This window comes from Canis lupus, chromosome 14, assembly GCF_048164855.1.
Source record: "Canis lupus baileyi chromosome 14, mCanLup2.hap1, whole genome shotgun sequence".
Lineage (NCBI taxonomy): Eukaryota > Metazoa > Chordata > Mammalia > Carnivora > Canidae > Canis > Canis lupus.
The window spans coordinates 1,934,729-1,957,629 of record NC_132851.1 but is presented as its reverse complement, the minus strand read 5'-3'; the positions used below and the strand labels follow the sequence as shown (position 1 = coordinate 1,957,629).

The 22,901-nt window shown below is 41.4% G+C and overlaps 1 protein-coding gene across 4 annotated transcripts in view; it reads right to left on the bottom strand.

Moving 5' to 3' along the window:
• The window catches only part of LAPTM4B (lysosomal protein transmembrane 4 beta), an 86,008-nt gene that overhangs the window by 4,501 nt on the left and 58,606 nt on the right, over positions 1–22,901 (bottom strand). The window contains exons 6-8 of one of the 4 annotated variants that reach the window (XR_012006510.1): positions 17,508–17,603; positions 16,644–16,761; positions 13,136–13,997 (exon numbers count right to left, since the gene is read on the bottom strand). The exons of 1 other annotated variant lie outside the window; for it this stretch is intronic. Coding sequence is in view for 2 of the 3 variants with exons in the window: in XM_072773939.1 (XP_072630040.1) it covers positions 13,986–13,997; positions 17,508–17,603 (108 nt within the window). In the remaining variant the exon portion in view is untranslated. Of the gene's footprint in view, positions 1–13,135; positions 13,998–16,643; positions 16,762–17,507; positions 17,604–22,901 lie in introns of those variants that run through there. 2 more of the 4 variants (XM_072773939.1, XM_072773938.1) reach the window with 2 other exon arrangements.

The following is a 22,901-nucleotide window of genomic DNA, read 5'->3' as shown; positions in this document are numbered from 1 at the left end:
CAGCTCCCCCAGGTGCACACACCTGAGAATCAGCACAGCAGGCCCCTACCCCAGAAGACCAGCTGGAAGGACAGGAGAAGAGCAAGTTCTTGACCAAGCAGCGCTAGAAAGTTCCAGGGAAAGTCTAGGAATTTACAGTACATAGACTCAGAGGATACCCCCTCTTGTTTTTTGTTTTCTGTTTGTTCCCCCCCTTTTTCCTTTTTTCTCTCTTTTTCTCCTTTTTCCAGTACAACTTGTTTTTAGCCACTTTGCACTGAGCAAAATGACTAGAAGGAAAAACTCACCTCAAAAGAAAGAATCAGAAACAACACTCTCTCCCACAGAGTTACAAAATTTGGATTAAAATTCGATGTCAGAAAGCCAAATCACAAGCACAATTATAAAGCTGCTGGTGGCTCTAGAAAAAAGCATAAAGGATTCAAGAAACTTCATGACTGCAGAATTTAAATCTAATCAGGCTGAAATTAAAAATCAATTAAATGAGATGCAATCCAAACTGGAGGTCCTAATGACGAGGGTTAACGAGGTAGAAGAACGAGTGAGTGACATAGAAGACAAGTTGATGGCAAGGAAGGGAGTGGAGGAAAAAAGAGACAAACAATTAAAAGATCATGAGGATAGGTTAAGGGAAATAAATGACAGCCTCAGAAGGAAAAATCTACGTTTAATTGGGGTTCCCGAGGGCATCAAAAGGGACAGAGGACCAGAAAGTGTATTTGAACAAATCATAGCTGAGAACTTCCCTAAAGTGGGAAGGGAAACAGGCATTCAGATCTAGGAGATAGAGAGATCTACCCCCTCTAAAATCAATAAAAATCGTTCAACACCTCAACATTTAATAGTGAAACTTGGAAATTCCTATGATAAAGAGAAAAATCCTTAAAGCAGCAAGAAACAAGGGATCCCTAACCTTTATGGGGAGAAGTATTAGGGTAACAGCAGACCTCTTCACAAGATCTGGCAGGCCAGAAAGGGCTGGCAGGATATATTCAGGATCCTAAATGAGAAGAACCTGCAACCAAGATACTTTATCCAGCTAGGTTCTCATTCAGAATAGGAGAGATAAAGAGCTTCCAAGATAGGCAGAGACTGAAAGAATATGTGACCACCAAACCAGCTCTGCAAGATATTAAGAGGGACTCTGTAAAAGAAAGAGGAAGTCGAAGGAAACAATCCACAAAAACAGGGACTGAATAGGTATCATGATGACACTAAATTCATATCTTTCAATAGTAACTCTGAACGTGAATGGGCTTAATGAACCCATCAAAAGGCACAGGGTTTCAGACTGGATAAAAAAGCAGGACCCATCTATTTGCTGTCTACAAGAGACTCATTTTAGACAGAAGGACACCTACAGCCTGAAAATAAAAAGTTGGAGAACCATTTACCATTCAAATGACCTTAAAAGAAAGCAGGGATAGCCATCCTTATATCAGATAAATTAAAGTTTATCCTGAAGACTGTAGTGAGAGATGAAGAGGGACACTATCTCATACTTAAAGGATCTATCCAACAAGAGGACTTAATAATCATCAATATTTATGCCCCGAATGTGGGAGCTGCCAAGTACATTAATCAATTAACAACCAAAGTTAAGACATACTTAGATAATAATACACTTATACTTGGTGACTTGAACACAGTGCTTTCTACAATCGACAGATCTCCTAAGTACAACATCTCCAAAGAAACAAGAGCTTTAAGTGATACACTGGACCAGATGGATTTCACAGATATTTACAGAACTTTACATGGAAATGCAACTGAACACACATTCTTCTCAAGTGCACATGGAACTTCCTCCAGAATAGACCACATACTGGGTCACAAATCAGGTCTTAAACGAAACCAAAAGATTGGGATCGTCTGCTGCATATTTTCAGACCATAATGCTTTGAAACTAGAACTAAATCACAAGAAGTTGGAAGGATTTCAAACACATGAGGGAAAAGGACCATCCTGCTAAAAGATGAAAGGGTCAACCAGGGTATTAGGGAAGAATTAAAAAGATTCATGGAAACTAATGAGAATGAAGATACAACTGTTCAAAATCTTTGGGATACAGTAAAAGCAGTTGAGGGGGAAATACATCGCAATATAAGCATCCATCCAAAAACTGGAAAGAACTGAAATACAAAAGATAACCTTGCACCTAAAGGAGCTGGAGAAAAAACAGCAAATAGATCCTACACCCAGCAGAAGAAGAGAGTTAATAAAGATTCGAGCAGAACTCAATGAAATAGAGACCAGAACTATGGAACAGATCAACAAAACCAGGAGTTGGTTCTTTGAAAGAATTAGTAAGATAGATAAACCATTAGCCAGCCTTATTAAAAAGAAGAGAGAGAAGACTCAAATTAATAAAACTATGAATGAAAACGGAGAGATCACCACCAATACCAAAGAAATACAAATGATTTTAAAAATTTATTATGAGCAGCTATATGCCAATAAGTTAGGCAATCTAGAAGAAATGGACGCATTTCTGGAAAGCCACAAACTACCAAAACTGGAACAAGAAGAAATAGAAAACCTGAACAGGCCAATAACCAGGGACAAAATGGAAGCAGTCATCAAAAACCTCCCAAGACACAAGAGTCCAGGGCCAGATGGCTTCCCAGGGGAATTCTATCAAACGTTTAAAGAAGAAACCATACCTATTCTACTAAAGCTGGAAAGATAGAAAGAGATGGAAGACTCCCAAGCTCGTTCTATGAGGCAAGCATCACCTTAATTCCAAAACCAAAGACCCCACCAAAAAGGAGAATTACAGACCAATATCCCTGATGAACATGGATGCAAAAAATTCTCAACAAGATACTAGCCAATAGGATCCAACAATACATTAAGAAGATTATTCACCATGACCAAGTGGGATGTATCCCCCCGATGCAAGGCTGGTTCAACACTCGTAAAGCAATCAATGTGATTCATCATATCAGCAAGAGAAAAACCAAGAACCATATGATCCTCTCATTAGATGCAGAGAAAGCTTTTGACAAAATAGAGCATCCATTCCTGGTCAAAACTCTTCAGAGTGTAGGGATAGAGGGAACATTCCTCAGCATCTTAAAAGCCATCTACGAAAAGCCCATAGCAAATATCATTCTCAATGGGAAGCACTGGGAGCCTTTCCCCTAAGATCAGGAACAAGACAGGGATGTCCACTCTCACCACTGCTATTCAACATAGTACTGGAAGTCCTAGCCTCAGCAATCAGGCAACAAAAAGAAATAAAAGGCATTCAAATTGGCAAATAAGAAGTTAGGCTCTTCCCTCTTCACAGATGACATGATACCGTACATAGAAAACCCAAAAGTCTCCACCCCAAGATTGCTGGAACTCATACAGCAATTTGGCAGTGTGGCAGGATACAAAATCAATGCCCAGAAATCAGTGGTGTTTCTATACACTAACAATGAGACTGAAGAAAGAGAACTTAAGGAGTCAATCCCATTTACATTTGCACCCAAAAACATAAGATACCTAGGAATAAACTCAACCAAAGAGGTAAAGGATATATACCCTAAAAACTACAGAACACTTCTGAAAGAAATTAAGGAAGACACAAAGAGATGGAAAAATATTCCATGCTCATGGATTGGAAGAATTAATATTGTGAAAATGCCAATGTTACCCAGGGCCATTTACATTTAATGCAATCCCTATCAAAATACCATGGACTTTTTTCAGAGAGTTGGAACAAATCATCTTAAGATTTGTGTGGAATCAGAAAAGACTCCGAACAGCCAGGGGAATATTAAAAAAGAAAACCATAGCTGGGGGCATCACAATGCCGGATTTCAGGTTGTACTACAAAGCTGTGGTCATCAAGACAGTGTGGTACTGGACAAAAACAGACACATAGATCAATGGAACAGAATAGAGAATCCAGAAGTGGACCCTCAACTTTATGGGCAACTAATATTCGATAAAGGAGGAAAGACTATCCATTGGGAGACAGACAGCCTCTTCAATAAATGGTGCTGGGAAAATTGGACATCCACATGCAGAAGAATGAAACTAGACCACTCTCTTTCACCAGACACAAAGATAAACTCAAAATGGATGAAAGATCTAAATGTGAGACAAGATTCCATCAAAATCCTAGAGAAGAACACAGGCAACACCCTTTTTGAACTTGGCCACAGTAACTTCTTTGCAAGATACATCCATGAAGGCAAGAGAAGCAAAAGCAAAAATGAATTATTGGGACTTCATCTAGATAAGAAGCTTCTGCACAGGAAAAGCAACAGTCAACAAAACTAAAAGACAACCTACAGAATGGGAGAAGATATTTGCAAATGACGTATCAGATAAAGGGCTAGTTTCCAAGATCTATCAAGAGCTTATTTAAACTGAACAGAAAAGAAACAATCAAATCATGAAATGGGCAAAAGGCATGAACAGAAATCTCACAGAGGAAGACATAGACATGGCCAACACGCACATGAGAAAATGCTCTGCATCACTTGCCATCAGGGAAATACAAATCAAAACCACAATGAGATCCCACCTCACACCAGTGAGAATGGGGCAAATTAACAAGGCAGGAAACCACAAATGTTGGAGGGGATGTGGAGAAAAGGGAACCCTCCTGCACTGTTGGTGGGAATGTGAACTGGTGCAGCCACTCTGGAAAACTGTGTGGAGGTTCCTCAAAGAGTTAAAAATAGACCTGCCCTACGACCCAGCAGTTGCACTGTTGGGGATTTACCCCAAAGATACAGATGCAGTGAAATGCAGGGACACCTGCACCCCGATGTTTCTAGCAGCAATGTCCACAATAGCCAAACTGTGGAAGGAGCCTCGGTGTCCATCGAAAGATGATGGATAAAGAAGATGTGGTTTATGTATACAATGGGATGTTACTCAGCCATTAGAAACGACAAATACCCCCCATTTGCTTTGACGTGGAGGGACTGGAGGGTATTATGCTGCGTGAAAGAAGTCAATCGGAGAAGGACAAACATTTATGGTCCCATTCATTTGGGGAATATAAAAAATTAGTGAAAGGGAATAAAGGTAAAGGAGAGAAAATGAGGGTAAATATCAGTGAGGGTGACAAAATATGAGAGACCCCTAACTCTGGGAAATGAACAAGGGGTAGTGGAAGGGGAGGTGGGTGGGGGGTTGGGGTGACTGGGTGACAGGCACTGAGGGGGGCACTTGGCGGGATAAGCACTGGGTGTTATTCTGTCTGTTGGCAAATTGAACTCCAATAAAAAAGAAAGAAAGAAAGAATCAAGTAGGGGAGGGGCACCGTGGAGAGCCGGGTAAAGCCCAGCTGCGAGAGCCTCCGGGACGGGAAAGCCCAGCCCGGGAGAAGCAGGAAGTTTAAAAAATCCGCACCAGATTCTTCCTGGACGGAAAGGTGCTCAGCCGGGAACTCGAGCCGAATCGAATCGAATCGAATCGAACCGCAGGAGGGGCAGTGAAGCCCCAGTGTCCCCCGCGTCGCTAAGAGCAAGTGCAGCCTGGGGTCAAGCGCGCTGCACCCGGCGGGCGACTCTCGGTGAGGAGCTGGGTCGCGCACCCGGCGGGGCCTCGGGGGGCAGCCGGTCCGTCGGGCGGGGGCGCCGGCAGGGGGGGCGCTGCCTCGCTGCCTTCAGGAGCTGCGACCTGGGAGCGCGATCCCAGCCCACGATCCTGCGCTCCCCCGGGCCAGGCGGAGGCGGGGAGGGCCCAGGACCGGGAGGACGCTCCTGCCGCGGGGCGCCCCCGAGCTGTGCGCATCGGCGCCCCGCGCCGCCCCGGGAGCGTCCAGGCCAGGGCGGACTGGGGGCTGCGGGAGTTACTGGGGGAGCTGGCTCCAGAGCTGGAGACCTGGCCGCGGACAGTGGTGCTGTTCCTCCTGGGCTCACCCGGTGCCTGGGAGGGGCGGGGCCGCCAGGGGACATCTCTGCCAGGTGCACACACCTGAGAATCAGGGCCGCAGGTCCTTCCCCCAGAAGACCAGCTGGAAGGACCGGGAAGAGCAAGTTCTTGACCAAGCGGCACTGGAAAGGGGAAGTCGAGGGATTTATAGTATGCAGAACCAAAGGGTACCCCCACTTTTTTCCCTTTCTCCAGTACAGCTCATTTTTATATCACACTACAAGTTGCCAATATTTTTTCTCTTTTCCCACCTTAACTACAATACTTTACCACCTCTTCATCTTTAAGTTTCTTCCTTTTTGACTTTCCTATTTCTACAATTACATGTCTTAGATATATTTTCCACTTCTAAATTCCTTTCAACATACTCAATTCAATTTTGGGAGATACACGAGATATGTTTGTGTGTGTGTGTGTGTGTTGTTTTCTCTGCCTCATTTTGTACTGCAACAGCGGAAGTTAATGCTTTCTAGAACATGACCAGCATGCACCCAGAGCCAAGTAGTATACCGTGCTGGTTCATTCTGTGAGATTATATTCTCTCTTCATTCCCATTCTGCCCCCTCTTTTATCTCGTTTATGTTTTGGTGGTCAGGGTCGGGGCTTTCTACAAGTATTGCTGGTTTATAAATGTGGGACTGAGCATCTTCTAACATACAGAACTTAGTACATTCAGAACCAAGAGGATCACCCTCTAAGACCCCTCAGGTAGAATACATTCTCTTTCCACTACAACTTCTTCACCACCACCAACTCCAAGTCCCCCCTTTTTTTCTTCTCTTTTTTTTTCTCTTCTTTCTTTCTTCTTCTTTGGGATTTTTGGCCTTTTATTTTGTACTACTTTGTTTTAAAAATTCTTTTCACTTTAATGACCCTTTTGTGTTGTTTTGTTCTGATCTTTGTTTTCATTTTCTAGTCTCTGACCTCATCTAAGCTGAAACTTACTTAGGTCATGGTTCATATTCTTGACTCAGCCCGCTTACACAGCTACTCTGCACTGAGCAAAATGGCTAGAAGGAAGAATTTACCGCAAAAGAAAGAATCTCTCTGCTACAGAGCTACAGAACATGGATTACAATTCAAAGTCAGAAAGCCAATTCACAAGCACAATTATAAAGCTACTGGTGGCTCTGGAAAAAAGCATAAAGGATTCTAGAGACTTCATGACTGCAGAATTTAGATTTAATCAGGCTGAAATTAAAAATCAATTAAATGAGATGCAATCCAAACTGGTTGTCCTAATGACCAGGGTTAATGAGGTGGAAGAAAGGGTGAGCGACATAGAAGACAAGTTGATGGCAAGGAAGGAAGCTAAAGAAAAAGAGAAAAACAACTAAAAGACCACGAGGAAAGGTTAAGGGAAATAAATGATAGCCTCAGAAGGAAAAATCTGCATATAATTGGGGTTCCAGAGAGCGCTGAGAGGGTCAGAGGGCCAGAATGCATATTTGAACAAATCATAGCTGAGAACTTCCCCTAATTTGGGGAGAGAAACAGGCACTCAGATCCAGGAGATACAGAGGTTTCCCTTCCAAATGAAAACTGTTCAACATCTTGACATTTAATAGTGAAACTTACGAATTCCAAAGATAAAGAGAAAATCCTTAAAGCAGTGAGAGACAAGAGATTCTTAGCTTATATGGGGAGAAATATCAGATTAATAGCAGACCTCTCCACAGAAACCTGGCAGGGCAGAAAGGGCTGGCAGGATATATTCAGGGTCCTAAATGAGAAGAACATGCAGCCAAGAATACTTTATCCAGCAAGGCTGTCACTCAAAATAGGAGAGATAAAGAGCTTCCAAGATAGGCAGAAACTGAAACAATATGTGACCACCAAACCAGCTCTGCAAGAAATATTAAGGGGGACCCTGTAAAAGAAAGATGGAGCCCAAAGAAATAATCCACAAAAACAGGGACTGAGTACTTGGAAATCTGAGAAAATAACTGTAGAGGCAATTAAGATAGGACATGCCAATGAGGGTGCCATATAACAAAATTGGTTGAAATCCAATTATTTTGACATTTTTAGAAGTTGGCATTTAGTTAAACTCTTTCACTTTTTTTCTTTTTAATTTTTACTTATGATAGTCACACAGAGAGAGAGAGACAGAGGCAGAGACATAGGCAGAGGGAGAAGCAGGCTCCATGCACCAGGAGCCTGATGTGGGATTCGATCCCGGGTCTCCAGGATCACGCCCTGGGCCAAAGGCAGGCGCTAAACCGCTGCGCCACCCAGGGATCCCAAACTCTTTCACTCTTAAAAATTTAGTCATTCATAATGAATGACTAAAAAATAATCTCTTAGGACTAAGAATATAGGTCATATTCTATTTCAAACTAAAGTCTCTACCTGGTAAATGGCAGCTACTCACTGAGTAGATAAACACAGACAGATTACAAATCTCAACAGAGACTACTTTACTTCAAGTAATATTCAATATGCTGAAATTCCTATCTAAGTACAATCCCTTGGAGTTTGTCTTAATATGAGCTCAACCACAGTGACTGTGTGATCATGTAACTTTCTGACATGCAGGTGGAAAAACCCCTCTTGCCAGTGACCCCAGAAGGCAGCTCTTCATTAGGAAGGTTAGAATCTGTAGTATTTCCTTAATTGGGAGTTATCTTGCTAGGTTACAGTGTGCTTGTGGGAACTAGTTCCTCAATCATTTTAATTCAACTCAACCAATACTCAGAGTGTTACCAGAGTAGACTTCATTCTTCCTAGCTACTTCAATATATAAAACAGTTGGAGGGAGAAATAAATTTGCAAAATTTAACACAGAAGTGACTCCAGCTGGCCATAAATCCACAAGTCATTAAAATTTGGGAAATAAATTCATCCCATCAAAGACTAAGAAATGATAAAAAGCTCAAGAGAAAATAACTATCAGTAAAAATAGGAGATGTTTGGGTACTATGGTTAGAGTTGGACTTACACTATCATACCAGAGCTTAGGCACTAAAGGCTTATTTGGAACTCTACAGTTGCTAAGATTACATCCCCCAAAGTATTATATGTAAGTAACATAAATATCTTCAGACACACAAAATTGCATGCCAAATTTTATGTTTGTGCAATTATTTTCCTGGAAAGAGCATTCAGAGCTTCTATCAGATTCTCAAAGAACCATTCCTGGAGATTTGGAAGTCCAAATCTAGGGGTTGGTAAAAGGCCCAAGGTAAATTGCACCAGGAGTTTGCTTGCTGGACAACACCCGCACCCCCCTCCCCCCCCCCGCCCATCCTAGCAAAATGAGGTATATTAAGGTGAAACCAGTGACCAGGATGACAGCTGTGTGGACCTAGTCCACCCAGTGGTAGGGAAAGGAGAAGCCCTAGGAAAAAAAGAGAACTGACTGCTGATGTCACAGAGCCAAACACTTGGAAAATACTATTACTAGGTGGTTGACAGACTTAACAGCCACATAGGAAGGATGGGTAAAACAGGTAAAAAAAAGGTAAAAAAAAAAAAAAATGAAACCCCCAAATTTGGCAGATGAAAAAACAAGGCAAATGTTTGCTGGGAAAAAAACAAACACTATATGAAAGAATGTATACCACTGAGCTCTGCACCGAACAATATTCCCATATATGTATATGTCTCTTGTCAAAGGCAAACACTCACTGATGGCGGCCCCGGAAAATCTGATATGATGATGCAAGGAGGACAAGGGAAGCAGGGACACAAGTAGAAGAATGAGAACTAAATCCTAGTCAACCACAAGAAGTCAAAAGAGATCTTGGGTAGATCATCAAACAGCGATGTCAACATTACTTTTAAAATACAGAGGCAAACACTAGAAGAAATAGGAAAAGGAGTCAGCAGGGCCAACTGCAGGGGTGACAGGTAGGAGACAGGCAGGGCAATGCAGAAACCAATCTTTCACTGCCATGAGCTTTAGGTATGCACACATAATACCATGTTAACAACACAGATAATATTTAAAAATAAAAGAGTAATCATGGCAGTGTTGAAGGAAAGAGGAAATCCATCATCAAGGGGCTGAGCTTCAACCTGAGGGTGGGGACAGGCTAAGCGCCCCATCTTTCCCTTAGCTTGTTGGCTGGCAGGTGAGTTGTGGCTTTCAGAGGAGCTTCTGTGGAGGCCTGGAAGGAAGCTGAGCCCACCTGCCAGGTCTGCTACTCTCAAAGTGAGAAAGAGTGGTAGGACCTGCACCGCGTGCAGTACAGACGCTGCACAAAGCAGCCAGGGACACTGTGCTGGGTAAAGCTATGAGCTCGGGTTGTCTGTTCTCATGGAGGACCGGCCCCACTTCTGCTAGAGACTCCTGCAGTCCTGTGAGTACCAGCCTCCACGTCCAAACACAACGCAGAGTACCCCCATACCAGTGCCAACAAGCGAACGACAGTGCCCTCAGGTACCTCCAAGGAAACACACATGTGCAAAAGGAAAACAACCTATTCCCTCATTTAATACCACATTCTTCATGCTGCTCAGCCCACACCAGCAGCAGCCCAATATCTGACCCTACCTTTACATGATCTATCCAGGTAGATCATCTACACAGCATCCTTGTTACCAATCTGACTCCTCCTCATGATTTTTCTCTCCAGGAATGCTTTTTTTTCTTATGTTGCTCCATATAAACCCAAACAACCCAAGGCTCAAGTTAAATTCACTGCTAATATGGAGATCTGAAATATTCCAGCCTCAATAACACTCTTCTCCACTTTATCATGCCCTGTTATAGTACAATAAGCTCTTGAAATAAAAACACTATAATAATATATTTTCAGATTCCTTTTTTAAAAAAGATTTTATCTTTAATTTGAGAGAGAGCACACAAGCTGGGGGTGGGTAGCAAGGTAGAGGCAGAGAGAGAGAAGCAGGCTCCCCACTGAGCAGGGAGCCTGACAAGGATGTGGAGCTCAATCCCGGGATCCCGAAATCATGACCTGAGCTGAAGGTAGACACTTACCCGACTGAACCACTCAAGCGCCTCTCAGAGTCCTTATAGATATATGAAGTCATAAGAAAAACAATGGAAATGGCAGCAATAATATAACCCTTTGAACTCAAGACACAAAATCATTTTCTGAAGCACTTATGCAATTTATTAATTATAGATTATCTTGTACTCTGAACTGTCTCATATACATTTACCTTTCTCCTCTCCAAGAAGTTTCTAAAAGGCAAGAGTCTCATACTTCCATATTCCTTTCTCATAAATGGTTCTTAGACAAAGGGGTGTTCAAATGTGAGTTCTATCCCTTAGTAAAATGTGTGGCCATGATTAAATTCTAGAGGCAATATGGTGGTGGACAAACACAGCATCTGAAATCAGACCAGGGTTCAAATTCTAGCCCTGTGATTGATGATTCCTGGGGTCCTCTGTTACTAAATGTACCTGAACTGTAGCTTCTATACTTATAAAATGAAGACAGGCTCCCTTGCACTCAGTGTTGTAAGGATCTAAGGGAGTTAACATACCTAACGTGGAGTACAAGCTTAGCATCTGTGTGCTCAATGAATGGCAGCAATCCTCCTTAAACAGTATTATTTTAGGGGCACCAGGTGGCTCAGTTGGTTCAAGTGTCTGCCTTTGGCTCAGGGCATGGTCCCAGGGTGCTGGGATCAAGCCCCACAATGGGCTTCCTGCTCAGAAAGGGAGTCTGCTTCTCCCTCTTCTTCTGCCCCTCCCCCTGCTCCTGCTCTCTCTCTCTCTCTCTCACTCTCTTGCCCCCCTCTCAAATGAATAAAATCTTAAAAAAAAAAAAACAACTATCATTTTATCCAACTAGTTCAGCTCCTTGCTTTCCTCAAGAAAGTAACACCAGTAAGCCCTCTATTTATACATTCATTTACTTGGGTTAGAAAATAAGTTCTCCTTTCCTTTCTCGGCTCTGGCGGTGGCAGAATGTGGTAGAGGCTAAAATTGAAGCTGCTCTGGGCCTCCTTGTTGAAGCAAACAGATGATAGGATAAAGGCCTACACGGGAAGCTCACTGAACTAACAACCTATTTGATATAGACCGTGTCTCAAGAATCCTGAAGATATTCCTGTTCTTCAATATGGAAGGAGAGCCCAAAGGTTGTGGTGAGCAACTCCTTCGGAAACAGCCAGCTCATGACTCCTTTTATCTCAAAAGCTAGGAGTAGACAGTACATTCATCTCCCCCTACAACAGGATTTGCCATCTCTACCTCGTATCTCCTTTACTGGATCTAAACAAAAGTAACTGCATGAGAAAGGCCACTCTCTATGAAAAATGGATGCCATTTTTACTGTGAGAAGTGTGGACATATGGTTCTAATCTACAACCCAAAGTAAGATTTGGTTGTAACAGCATATCCGTGCACTCACTCCCTACCCACATACATCCAGGCTCCTGTTGGAGGCCAGCTAGGCTGAGAAGCAGAGATGGAGAGAACAGGGTGAAATCTGGAGCAGGATGCCCTATGTTGGCTTAGCAGCGCCCATGGCGGGGGGGTCGTGGGTGGAGGGAAGCACATGCAAACTCTATGTCAGGAAAGACCAAGGCACACATGCAGCAGTGTAGGTAGTTTGCTGTCTAGCTAAGTGCATGAGGCAGGATTACAAGAGATGAGCCTGGAACAACAGGCTCAATCCCAGCTGGTCTTGTAAGCAATGACAGGAGCACGGTACCTTCTTCCATAGAAACCAGTGGTCCTCACCATTTTGGGGGAGTGGGAGGGGTGCTGGGAGCTTTGGTAATGTCCAAATGGAAGAGACCTCCATGGGCAGACACAGATTATTTTTATGAAATCAACTGCCTTATTTCTTCCCACAAAACACGAAAAACTAAAGAAAATACCATTGTAAATGGAGACTTCTTTTCCTTGCTTTGGCTCTTTTGGGGAGGCATAGGGTGGGAAGCAAGGGGCTTGGTATTCATTTGGGCACAACAGCTCATGAGAGCACCAACTGCTGAGAAATCAGTAACAGCCCCTCAAAGTTGCCTCACAAATAAGATAAGAGTTGGCAGGACGAGGTTATAATTCTGCTCCCTTTTCTCATTTCATGAAAATATTAGAACGCAAGCAGCTGAGACTGATGTTACTGTAGGGATAATCCTGAATCTATTCCTATTTACTGAAAGGGAAAAAAAAATCAAACTGCTGGCAAACTTAGATTTTTAAATATTACCCCACAAGTCACAAATGACTATTATAGAGCAAAGAGGAGTGACGGCACAGCTGAGAAATGCTGCAGTAATAAATGGCAGAACTCTGTGAAGACTTTTAAATAAGGGGCTGACAAATCAGTTTTTTTTTAAGTTTACTGTATTATATCTTTTATTTTTTAAATTTTATTTTATTTATTTATTTTTAATAAATTTACTTTTTATTGGTGTTCAATTTGTCAACATACAGAATAACACCCAGTGCTCATCCCGTCAAGTGCCCTTTCAGTGCCTGCCACCCAGTCACCCCCACCCCCCACCCACCTCCCCTAGTTTGTTTTCCAGAGTTAGGAATCTTTCATGTTCTGTCTCCCTTTCTGATATTTCCCACTTATTTTTTCTCCTTTCCCCTTTATTCCCTTTCACTATTTTTTATATTCCCCAAATGAATGAGACCATATAATGTTTGTCCTTCTCCGATGGACTTAAATTTCACTCAGCATAATACCCTGTAAGTTCCATCCACGTCAAAGCAAATGGTGGGTATTTGTCGTTTCTAATGGCTGAGTAATATTCCATTGTATGCATAGACCACATCTTCTTTATCCATTCATCTTTCGATGGACACCGAGGCTCCTTCCACAGTTTGGCTACTGTGGACATTGCTGCTAGAAACATCGGGGTGCAGGTGTCCCGGCATTTTACTGCTGACAGATCAGTTTTATGATTTAGATCACTCTGGCAGCAGCAAAGAGAAAAGAACTGAAGAGAAAGGAGAGCTAAAAAGACTTATGTAAAAGACTAATTGTAATAAGTTTAAAAATGACTTCCGGGTTCCTGGCCAAGGTGACAGGTGTACACTGCTACCGTTCACTACAATCAAAGGAAAGCAGCATATATGGAAGAAATGGAGTAAGCCCTGTGGTGTGCTCTCTCAGGGGTTGGCTGGGCGGCTGGGGGTACAGGCATGGAGCTGAGCCTGTTCACACAACTTAGGCAATTTCCTCCACATGAAAGAGAAAAAAAAGAGAACAAGAGAGATGATATATTAGATACTGCTCATTTCATCCACGAGCATTGGTCCTGCTGTATGCCAGATACCGAGGGTACCACGTTAATTGAACTAGCAGACAGCTTATCTGCTAGTGGAGAGGGCTGATAAATAGAATTTATTTTCCATTGGGAAGTGCAGAGTTTCCCAACTGGTGTCCAGTCACAAGACCCTGCCATACAAACACTGCTTTTTCCTGTTTGCTACTATTTTGAGAAGCCTGGGGCCCTTGGGGGTAGAGGCTGAAAGCAGGGGCTGCGGACAGACCATCTGGGTCCACCAATCCCAGCTTTGAGACTTCAGGCTGGCCACTTACCTTCTTATTTCGCTTTTTTTAAAAACAGATTTTATTTATTTATTCATGAGAGATACAGAGAGAGGCAGAGACACAGGCAGAGGGAGAAGCTCCTCCTTGCGGGGAGCCTGATATGGGACTCAATCCCAGGACCCCAGGATTAAGACCTGAGCCGAAGGCAGATGCTCAACCGCTGAGCCACCCAGGCATCCCCACTCATCTTCTAAATCCTTACTTTTCTTCATCTGTAGACAGGGTCATAATCGTCTCTCTCTCACAAGGTTAGTCAAATAAGTCCACATAATGTGCTTCTTAGATTGTACATGGCATGTACTAAAGCTCAACAAATCACTTTATTATTATTTTAAAAGATTTAATTTATTTATTCATGAGAGACACAAGAAAGAGAGAGAGAAGCAGAGACACAGGCAGAGGGAGAGGCAGGCTCCATGCAGGGACCCCGATGTGGAACTCGGTCAGGGACTCCAGGATCACGCCCAGGGCCGAAGGCAGGCGTTAAACAGCTGAGCCACCCAGGCGTCCCAACAAATCACTTTATCCCATGCATTTATGGAAGGATGAGAGGGCTTGTGGTATTGGACATACCGCCAAGTATTAAAATGACCCAGAAATAAGGCAAATGGTAATTGGGCTATAATGTTTTTATTCCATATATTAATGGATAGACACACAGATGGATACAGAAAGAAAGGAACAGAGTGGGAGGGAGAGAGGAAGGTGTGTATTACTTTTTTTTCTGATAGTAAACCAAAACGAGCCTTATGGAATAAATCTTTGTATAAGAGACAGTAGATAACACTGCAGATAACAGCTTCTGCTACTATTTTTCAAAGTTTTAGTGACTGTTTTGCAAGCAAATTATTCTTTTATAGATTTTCTACTACAGTGTGTTAAATATAAGCTTGATTTAAATGTAAAAGCAAAATCACAAATATGGAAGAATTAAAACTTTCTCAGGAAAAAGATACCCTTTAAAAGAGCCAAAGGATTAGGTGATGCTCTTAGCCAACCCACTTGCAGGAGGAAAAAGCTCTCAATTGGAGGTCTATCAAGGCCAAAAGCTGAGATTATTAAATTCCTTGGGATGGTTCAAATAGTTGCCCTACAAATGCCTAGAAAACCTGGCTTAAATTTGGGGATCCCTGGGTGGCGCAGTGGTTTGGCGTCTGCCTTTGGCCCAGGGCGCGATCCTGGAGACCCGGGATCGAATCCCACGTCGGGCTCCTGGTGCACGGAGCCTGCTTCTCCCTCTGCCTGTGTCTCTGAGCCTCTCTCTCTCTCTCTCTGTGACTATCATGAATAAATAAATAAAATCTTTAAAAAAAAAAAAAGCACTGAAAAAACAACCATCGACAGTGTATTAACACAAATGCGTGCAACATGGGCATTATTTTCTGAGATACTTCTCAAGGTTCTGTAAGTCCCACACATCGTGATATTTAGGATGATATTCTGTGGCATCTTACTTGTTTAGCAATTTTATTAGTTCCTCAAACTCAAAAATCTCAAAATTGTTTAGATTTTTCATTAGATCAGAAGGACAATAAATGTATTCTGAGATTTCTTATTTAAGAAAAGGCAGAAAGAAACTTATAGGTTACAAAATACCCAGAAACTCAAAGAGAAGGAGAAAATTCTTTAAGCCATTAATTTTATCAAAATTACGATCATTACGCACAGCTATTTCTTTAAAGAGACTTACTGACCTGAGAGAAATTCGTTAAAGGGTTGAAGAGAACATGTGTTTACTGTAATCAGGGCATAGGATCCTGCAGACCACCCCCACCACCACCAAAGGGCCTCCTCAGCATCTGGTATGCTGGGTTTTGTGCATCTAATCGTGGCAGAGCCTCTTCTTAAACCACTGCTCACACATATGTGAGTCAACTCAACAAATGTTTGGTAAGCACTAAGGAGAACTATTTGTGTACAAATGCCTTCTCTCAGAAATTCCACATAGTTATCAGTATATCAGCTGGTACCTATATATTTAATATAAGGTATGAAATTGATTTGTTCCCATTTTATACACAGGGAAGTCAAGCCAGGAACAGATTAAATTATTTTAAATTATTTCAGTAAGGTCACAGAGTAAGTCACCACAATTTAAAAAACAAAACAAAATATAAGACTCTTATTTTAGTTTGGGTTTAACATGTCCTTTGTATTTACCATTCCGTGTGTCCTGTCTACTCTATCCCCTCCAGTCCTATCCATTATGACCCATCCCACATTGTATCATCCATCACCAACCTTTGTATTAACCACTCCTTGATCACTTACTTGTTCTGAGCATTGTGTCACACACTGTGCTGAATATAAAGACGATGGAGACATGGAGAAGTTAATGCCTAGAGGACTTACATTTTTCCTATGAGCCAGGCAGTTTGAGATAATTTACCTAAAGGACAAATGCTTTTGAGAGCTCTTCCAGTAACGACATGCTTTCCATAATCATATTAAATAGGCATAAAAATTTTAAGGATGAACAACTAGGAGCAGAACAAGACTTAAAAACAGCAATCTCTGCCATTCTTATTTCTCTAGCTATATAATATCATTTCTAGGTTTCAATTCACATATCAAGTGAGATAGTAGTTATACTAAGCAGAATTGATACCTAGAATTTTATACCATGGGTTTCATAATTCAAGTTTAAGATATATGAATATGGGGAAGGTACATTTATATTATCCATCTGTAATTTTTTAAAATAAATTTGTCCTTTATTTTATTTTATTTTTTTTAGATTTTTATTTATTTATTCATGAGACATACAGAGAGACAGGAAGAGGGAGAAGCAGGCTCCATGCAGGGAGCCCAACGTGGGACTTGATCCCAGGTCTCCAGGATCAGGCCCTGGACTGAAGGCGGCGCTAAACCGCTGAGCCACTCGGGCTGCCCGCTATCTGTAGTATTTTTAAAAACAAGCCAGAGCTTATTTAAATACATTTAAATAAATGAGTTATATAGCATTTAATATCCTATGAAGAAAATAAATTTCATCCAACTACAAATCTTTTGATGACTAAGCAGCTCATAAGGCTATTTAAACAATGGTAAAAATATAGTAAACACCAGAGACATCTAGAAGCTGTCTTAAAGTAGATGTGTGGAGATCTCCACTTTAAATGACTTCACACCTACCGTAGTGTCATTGCTGGTAACATAAACCAGGACATCGGAGGAGTTCCTGCCATTGATGTATCGGTAGCAATTCCAAACACAGCTAATCAAGTAACCCTGTAAGTGAGTAGTGATTATTAGATCTTTAACTTCCAAACATCAGACAATTTTAAGTACCCCCACCAAGAAAACCATATTACAAAACTATTATTTACTAACTTGTAAGTGCACATAGTAACTCTACTAAGTTAAAAAGTCTTTTAAATTACGAATGTTGTGTATAGTAACTTTCTGGCAAAGGGTGCTGCTGTCGCTTATTCTATAACACCACCCTAGGAGGAGGTGGTAGAAGGGTCAGGGGAGAGCAGAACTTCTGAGACAAGCTAGTTGGAAGGAGCAATCACACACAAACATTTATTGCTGCCAATGTCACACATCAATCAATTCATTAGCCCACTGCACATCACATTTTAACTCTGACTTTGGGAATTTTATTCTGTATGATTATATACGATTAAACAAGTCATATTATATTCAAGGTAATTTAAAAAAACGTTCACAGCAAATAAATTGGTTTCATGGTAAATAAAATTCACTAAGACATCTCTATCTTCGTTTTTTTAAATTTTTATTTATCTATGATAGTCACACAGAGAGAGAGAGAGAGAGAGAGAGAGAGAGAGGCAGAGACATAGGCAGTGGGAGAAGCAGGCTCCATGCACCGGGAGCCCGACGTGGGACTCGATCCCGGGTCTCCAGGATCGCACCCTGGGCCAAAGGCAGGCGCCAAACCGCTGCATCACCCAGGGATCCCGACATCTCTATCTTCGTAATGAAATATCTAAATAAGATAATTAAAATTAATGTCCAGAATAAAGACATGCCAAGAATAAAGCCTGAGTTCGTGGGAGATGTGCAGCTTTTTTTTTTTTTTAAAGATTTTATTTATTTATTCATGATAGACACAGAGAGAGAGAGAGAGAGAGGCAGAGACATAGGCAGAGGGAGAAGCAGGATCCATGCACGGAGCCCGACGTGGGACTCGATCCTGGGTCCCCAGGATCATGCCCCGGGCCAAAAGCCGGCGCTTAAACCCCCGAGCCACCGGGCTGCCCTGAGATGTGTAGCTCTTGAGCCACCTGCACTACCATTCCAGTTACCTGGGACTGAATTAGAATTAGAGGACTTCAAAATCCCTTTCCAGACAAACATTATATGGTCTCATTCATTTGGGGAATATAAAAATTAGTGAAAGGGAATAAAGGGAAAGGAGAGAAAATGAGTGAAAATATCAGTGAGGGTGACAAAACATGAGAGACACCTAACTCTGGGAAATGAACAAGGGGTAGTGGAAGGGGAAGTGGGTGGGGGGTTGGGGCGACTGGGTGATGGGCAATGAGGGGGGCACTTGGCGGGATGAGCACGGGGTGTTATGCTATATGTTGGCATATTGAACTCCAATAAAAAAAACTAAAAAAAAATGCTTTCCAGCTTTACAATTTTTTTTACATTTTTAAATGTAAATTCAATTTGCCAACATATAGTATAACACCTAGTACTCATCCCATCCCTCCTCAGTGGCGGTCACCCAGTTACTCCACCCCCCACCCTCCAGCCCTTCTGCAACCCTTTGCTTGTTTCACAGAGTTAGGAGTCTCTCATGGTTTGTCACCCTCTCTAATTTTAAACACTCAGTTCCCCTCCTTTTCCTTATAATACCTTTCACTATTTCTTGTATTCCCCGTATCAGTGAAACCATATGATGGTCCTCCGAATGACTTACTTCACTCAGAGTGAAATTCCATCCACGTCGAAGCAAATGGTGGGTATTCGTCCTTTCCGATGGGTGAGTAATATTCCATTGTATATATAGACCACATTTTCTTTATCCATTCATCTGTTGATGTTCCTTCCACAGTTTGGCTGTTGTGGACATTGCTGCTATGAACATTGGGGTGCAGGTGTCTCAGTCTTTCACTACATCTGTATGTTTGGGGTAAATCCCCAGCAGTGCAATTGCTGGGTCATAGGATAGCTCTATTTTTAACTCTTTGAGGAACCTCCACACAGTCTTCCAGAGTGGCAGCACCAGTTTGCATTCCAACCAACAGTGCAAGACCGTTCCCCTTTCTCCACATCCTCACCAGTATTTGTTGTTTCCTCTCTTGTTAATTTTCATAATTCTCACTGGTGTGAGGTGGTATCTCATTGTGGTTTTGATTTGTATTTCCCTGATGGCAAGTGATGCAGAGCATTTTCTCATGTGCTTGTTGGCCATGTCTATGTCTTTGAAAATTCCATGCATGACTTCTGCCCATTTCATGATTAGATTGTTTCTTGGGTGTTGAGTTTAATAACTTCTTTACAGATCTTGGATACTAGCTCTTGATCTTATACGTCATTTGCAAATATCTTCTCCCATTCTGTAAGTTTTCAGTTTTGTTGACTGTTTCTTTAGATGTGCAGAAGCTTTTTAGCTTGAGTAAGTCCCAATGGTTCATTTTTGTTTTTGTTTCCCTTGCCGTCATAGATGTATCTTGCAAGAAGTTGCTGTGGCCAAGTTCAAAAAGAGTGTTGCTTGTGTTCTCCTCTAGGATTTTGATGGAATCTTGTCTCACACTTAGATCTTTCAACCATTTTGAGTTTATCTCTGTGTATGGTGTAAGAAAATGGTCCAGTTTCATTCTCCTGCACGTGGCTGTCCAATTTTCCCAGCACCATTTATTGACAAGACTGTCCTTCTGCCGAAAGTGGATAGTCTTTCCTCCTTTATCGAATATTAGTTGACCATAAGTTGAGGGCCCATTTCTGGGTTCTCTATTCTGTTCCATTGATCTAGGTGTCTGTTCTTGTGCCAGTGCCACACTGTCTTGATGATCACAGCTTTGAAATACAGCTTGAAATCCGGCCTTGTGATGCCCCCGGCATTGGTTTTCTTTTTCAATATTCCTCTGGCTAGTCAGGCTCTTTTCTGATTCCATACAGATCTTAAGATGATTTGTTCCAACTCTGTCAAGAAAGTCTATGGTATTTTGATAGGGATTGCACTGAATGTGTAAAACAGACATTTTCATAATATTTATTCTTCCAATTCATGGTCATGGAATGTTTTTTCATCTCATTACATCTTCCAAAAAATTCTTTCAGAAGTGCTCTGGCGTTTTTAGGGGATAGATCCTTTATCTCTTTGGTTAGGTTTATTCCTAGGTACCTTATGCTTCTGATTGCAACTGTAAGTGGGATTGACTCCTTAATTTCTCTTTCTTCAGTCTCATTATTAGTGTATAGAAATGCCACGGATTTCTGGGCATTGACTTTATATCCTGCCACACTGCCAAATTGCTGTATGAGTTCTAGCAATTGTGGGGTGGAGTCTTTTGGGTTTTCTGTATACAGTATCATGTCATCTGCAAAGAGGGAGACTTTGACTTCTTCTCTGCCAATTTGAATGCCTTTTATTTCTTTTTGTTGTCTGATTGTTGAGGCTGGGACTTCTAGTACTATGCTGAATAGCAGTGGTGAGAGTGGACATCCCTGTCTTGTTCCTGATCTTAGGGGAAAGGCTCCCAGTATTTCCCCATTGAGAATGATATTCACTGTGGGCTTTTCATAGATGCCTTTTAAGATATTGAGGAATGTTCCCTCTATCCTTACACTTTGAAAAGTTTTAATCAGTAACGGATGCTGTATTTTGTCAAATGCTTTCTCTGCATCTATTGGGAGGATCATATGGTTCTTGTTTTTTCTCTTATTGATGCGATCTATCACGTTGATTGTTTTACAAGTGTTGAACAACCCTTGTATCCCGGGGATAAATTCTGCTTGGGTCATGGTGAATAATCTTCTTAATGTACTGTTGGATCCTATTGGCTAGTATCTTGTTGAGAATTTTTAAATCTGTTCATCTGGATATTGGTCTATAATTCTCCTTTGTGGTGAGGTCTTTGTCTGGTTTTGGAATTAATGTGATGCTGGCCTCATAAAACGAGTTTGGAAATATTCCATCCCTTTCTATCCTTTGGAACAGCTTTAATAGAATAGGGTGTTTTTTTTTGTTTTGTTTTGTTTTAATAGAATAGGTATTATTTCTTCTTTAAATGTTTGATAGAATTCCCTTGGAAAGCCACCTGGCCCTGGACTTTTGAGTGTTGGGAGGTTTTGGATGATTGCTTCAATTTCCTGGCTGGTTATTGGCTTGTTCAGGTTTTCTATTCCTTCCTGTTCCAGTTTTGGTAACCTGTGGGTTTCCAGAAATGCAGCCATTTCTTCTAGATTGCCTAATTTACTGGTGTATAGCTGCTCATAAGTTTTTAAAATCATTGTATTTCCTTGGTATTGGTTGTGATCCTCTTTTGTTCATGATTAATTTGAGTCTTTTCTTCTTTCTTTTAAATAAGGCTGGTAGGGGTTTATCTATCTTATTAATTCTTTCAAAGAACTAGCTCCTGGTTTTGTTGATCTGTTCTACAGTTCTGTTGGTCTCTATTCCATTCAGTTTTGCTCTAATCCTTATTAACTCTCTTTTGCTTGTTGTCGGTTTTACTTGCTGTTCTTTCTCCAAGTCCTTTAGGTGCAAGGTTAGCTTGTGTATTTGAGTTTTTTCCAATTTTTTGAGGGAGGCTTGTATTGCAATGTATTTCCCTCTTAGGACTGTTTTTGCTCTATTCCAAAGATTTTGAAACGGTTGTATCTTCATTTTCATTGATTTCCATTAATCTTTTTAATTCTTCTTTAATTTTCCAGTAGACCCATTCATCTTTTAGTAGGATGCTCTTTAACCTCCACGTGTTTGAGTTTCTTTCAAATTTCTTGTGATTGAGTTCTAGTTTCAAAGCAATGTGATCCGAAAATATGCTGGGGACAATCCCAATCGGTTGAGACCTGATTTGTGACCCAGTATGTGGTCTATTCTGGAGAAGTTCCATGTGTACTTGAGAAGAATGTGTATTCAGGTGCATTTGGATGGAATGTTCTGTATATATCTGTGAAATTTATTTGGTCCAGTGTATCATTCAAGGTCCTTGTTTCTTTGGTGATGTTCTGCTTAGAATACCTGTCATTTACTAAGAGTGCCTTGTTGAAGTCTACTATTAGTGTATTATTATTTAAGTACCTCTTTACTTTGGTTATCAATTGATTGATATACTAGGAGGCTCCCACATTAGGGGCATAAATATTCATGATTGTTAGGTCTTCTATTAGATAGACTCTTTAAGTATGATATAGTGTCCCTCTTCATCTCTTACTACAGTCTTTGGTATAAACTTTATGTGATATGAGGATTGCTACCCCAGCTTTCTTCTGAGGACCACTTGAATGGTAAATGGTTCTCTAAACTTTCATTTTCAGGCTGGAGATGACCTTAGATCTAAAATGAGTCTCTTGTTGACAGCAAATAGATGGGTCTTGCTTTTT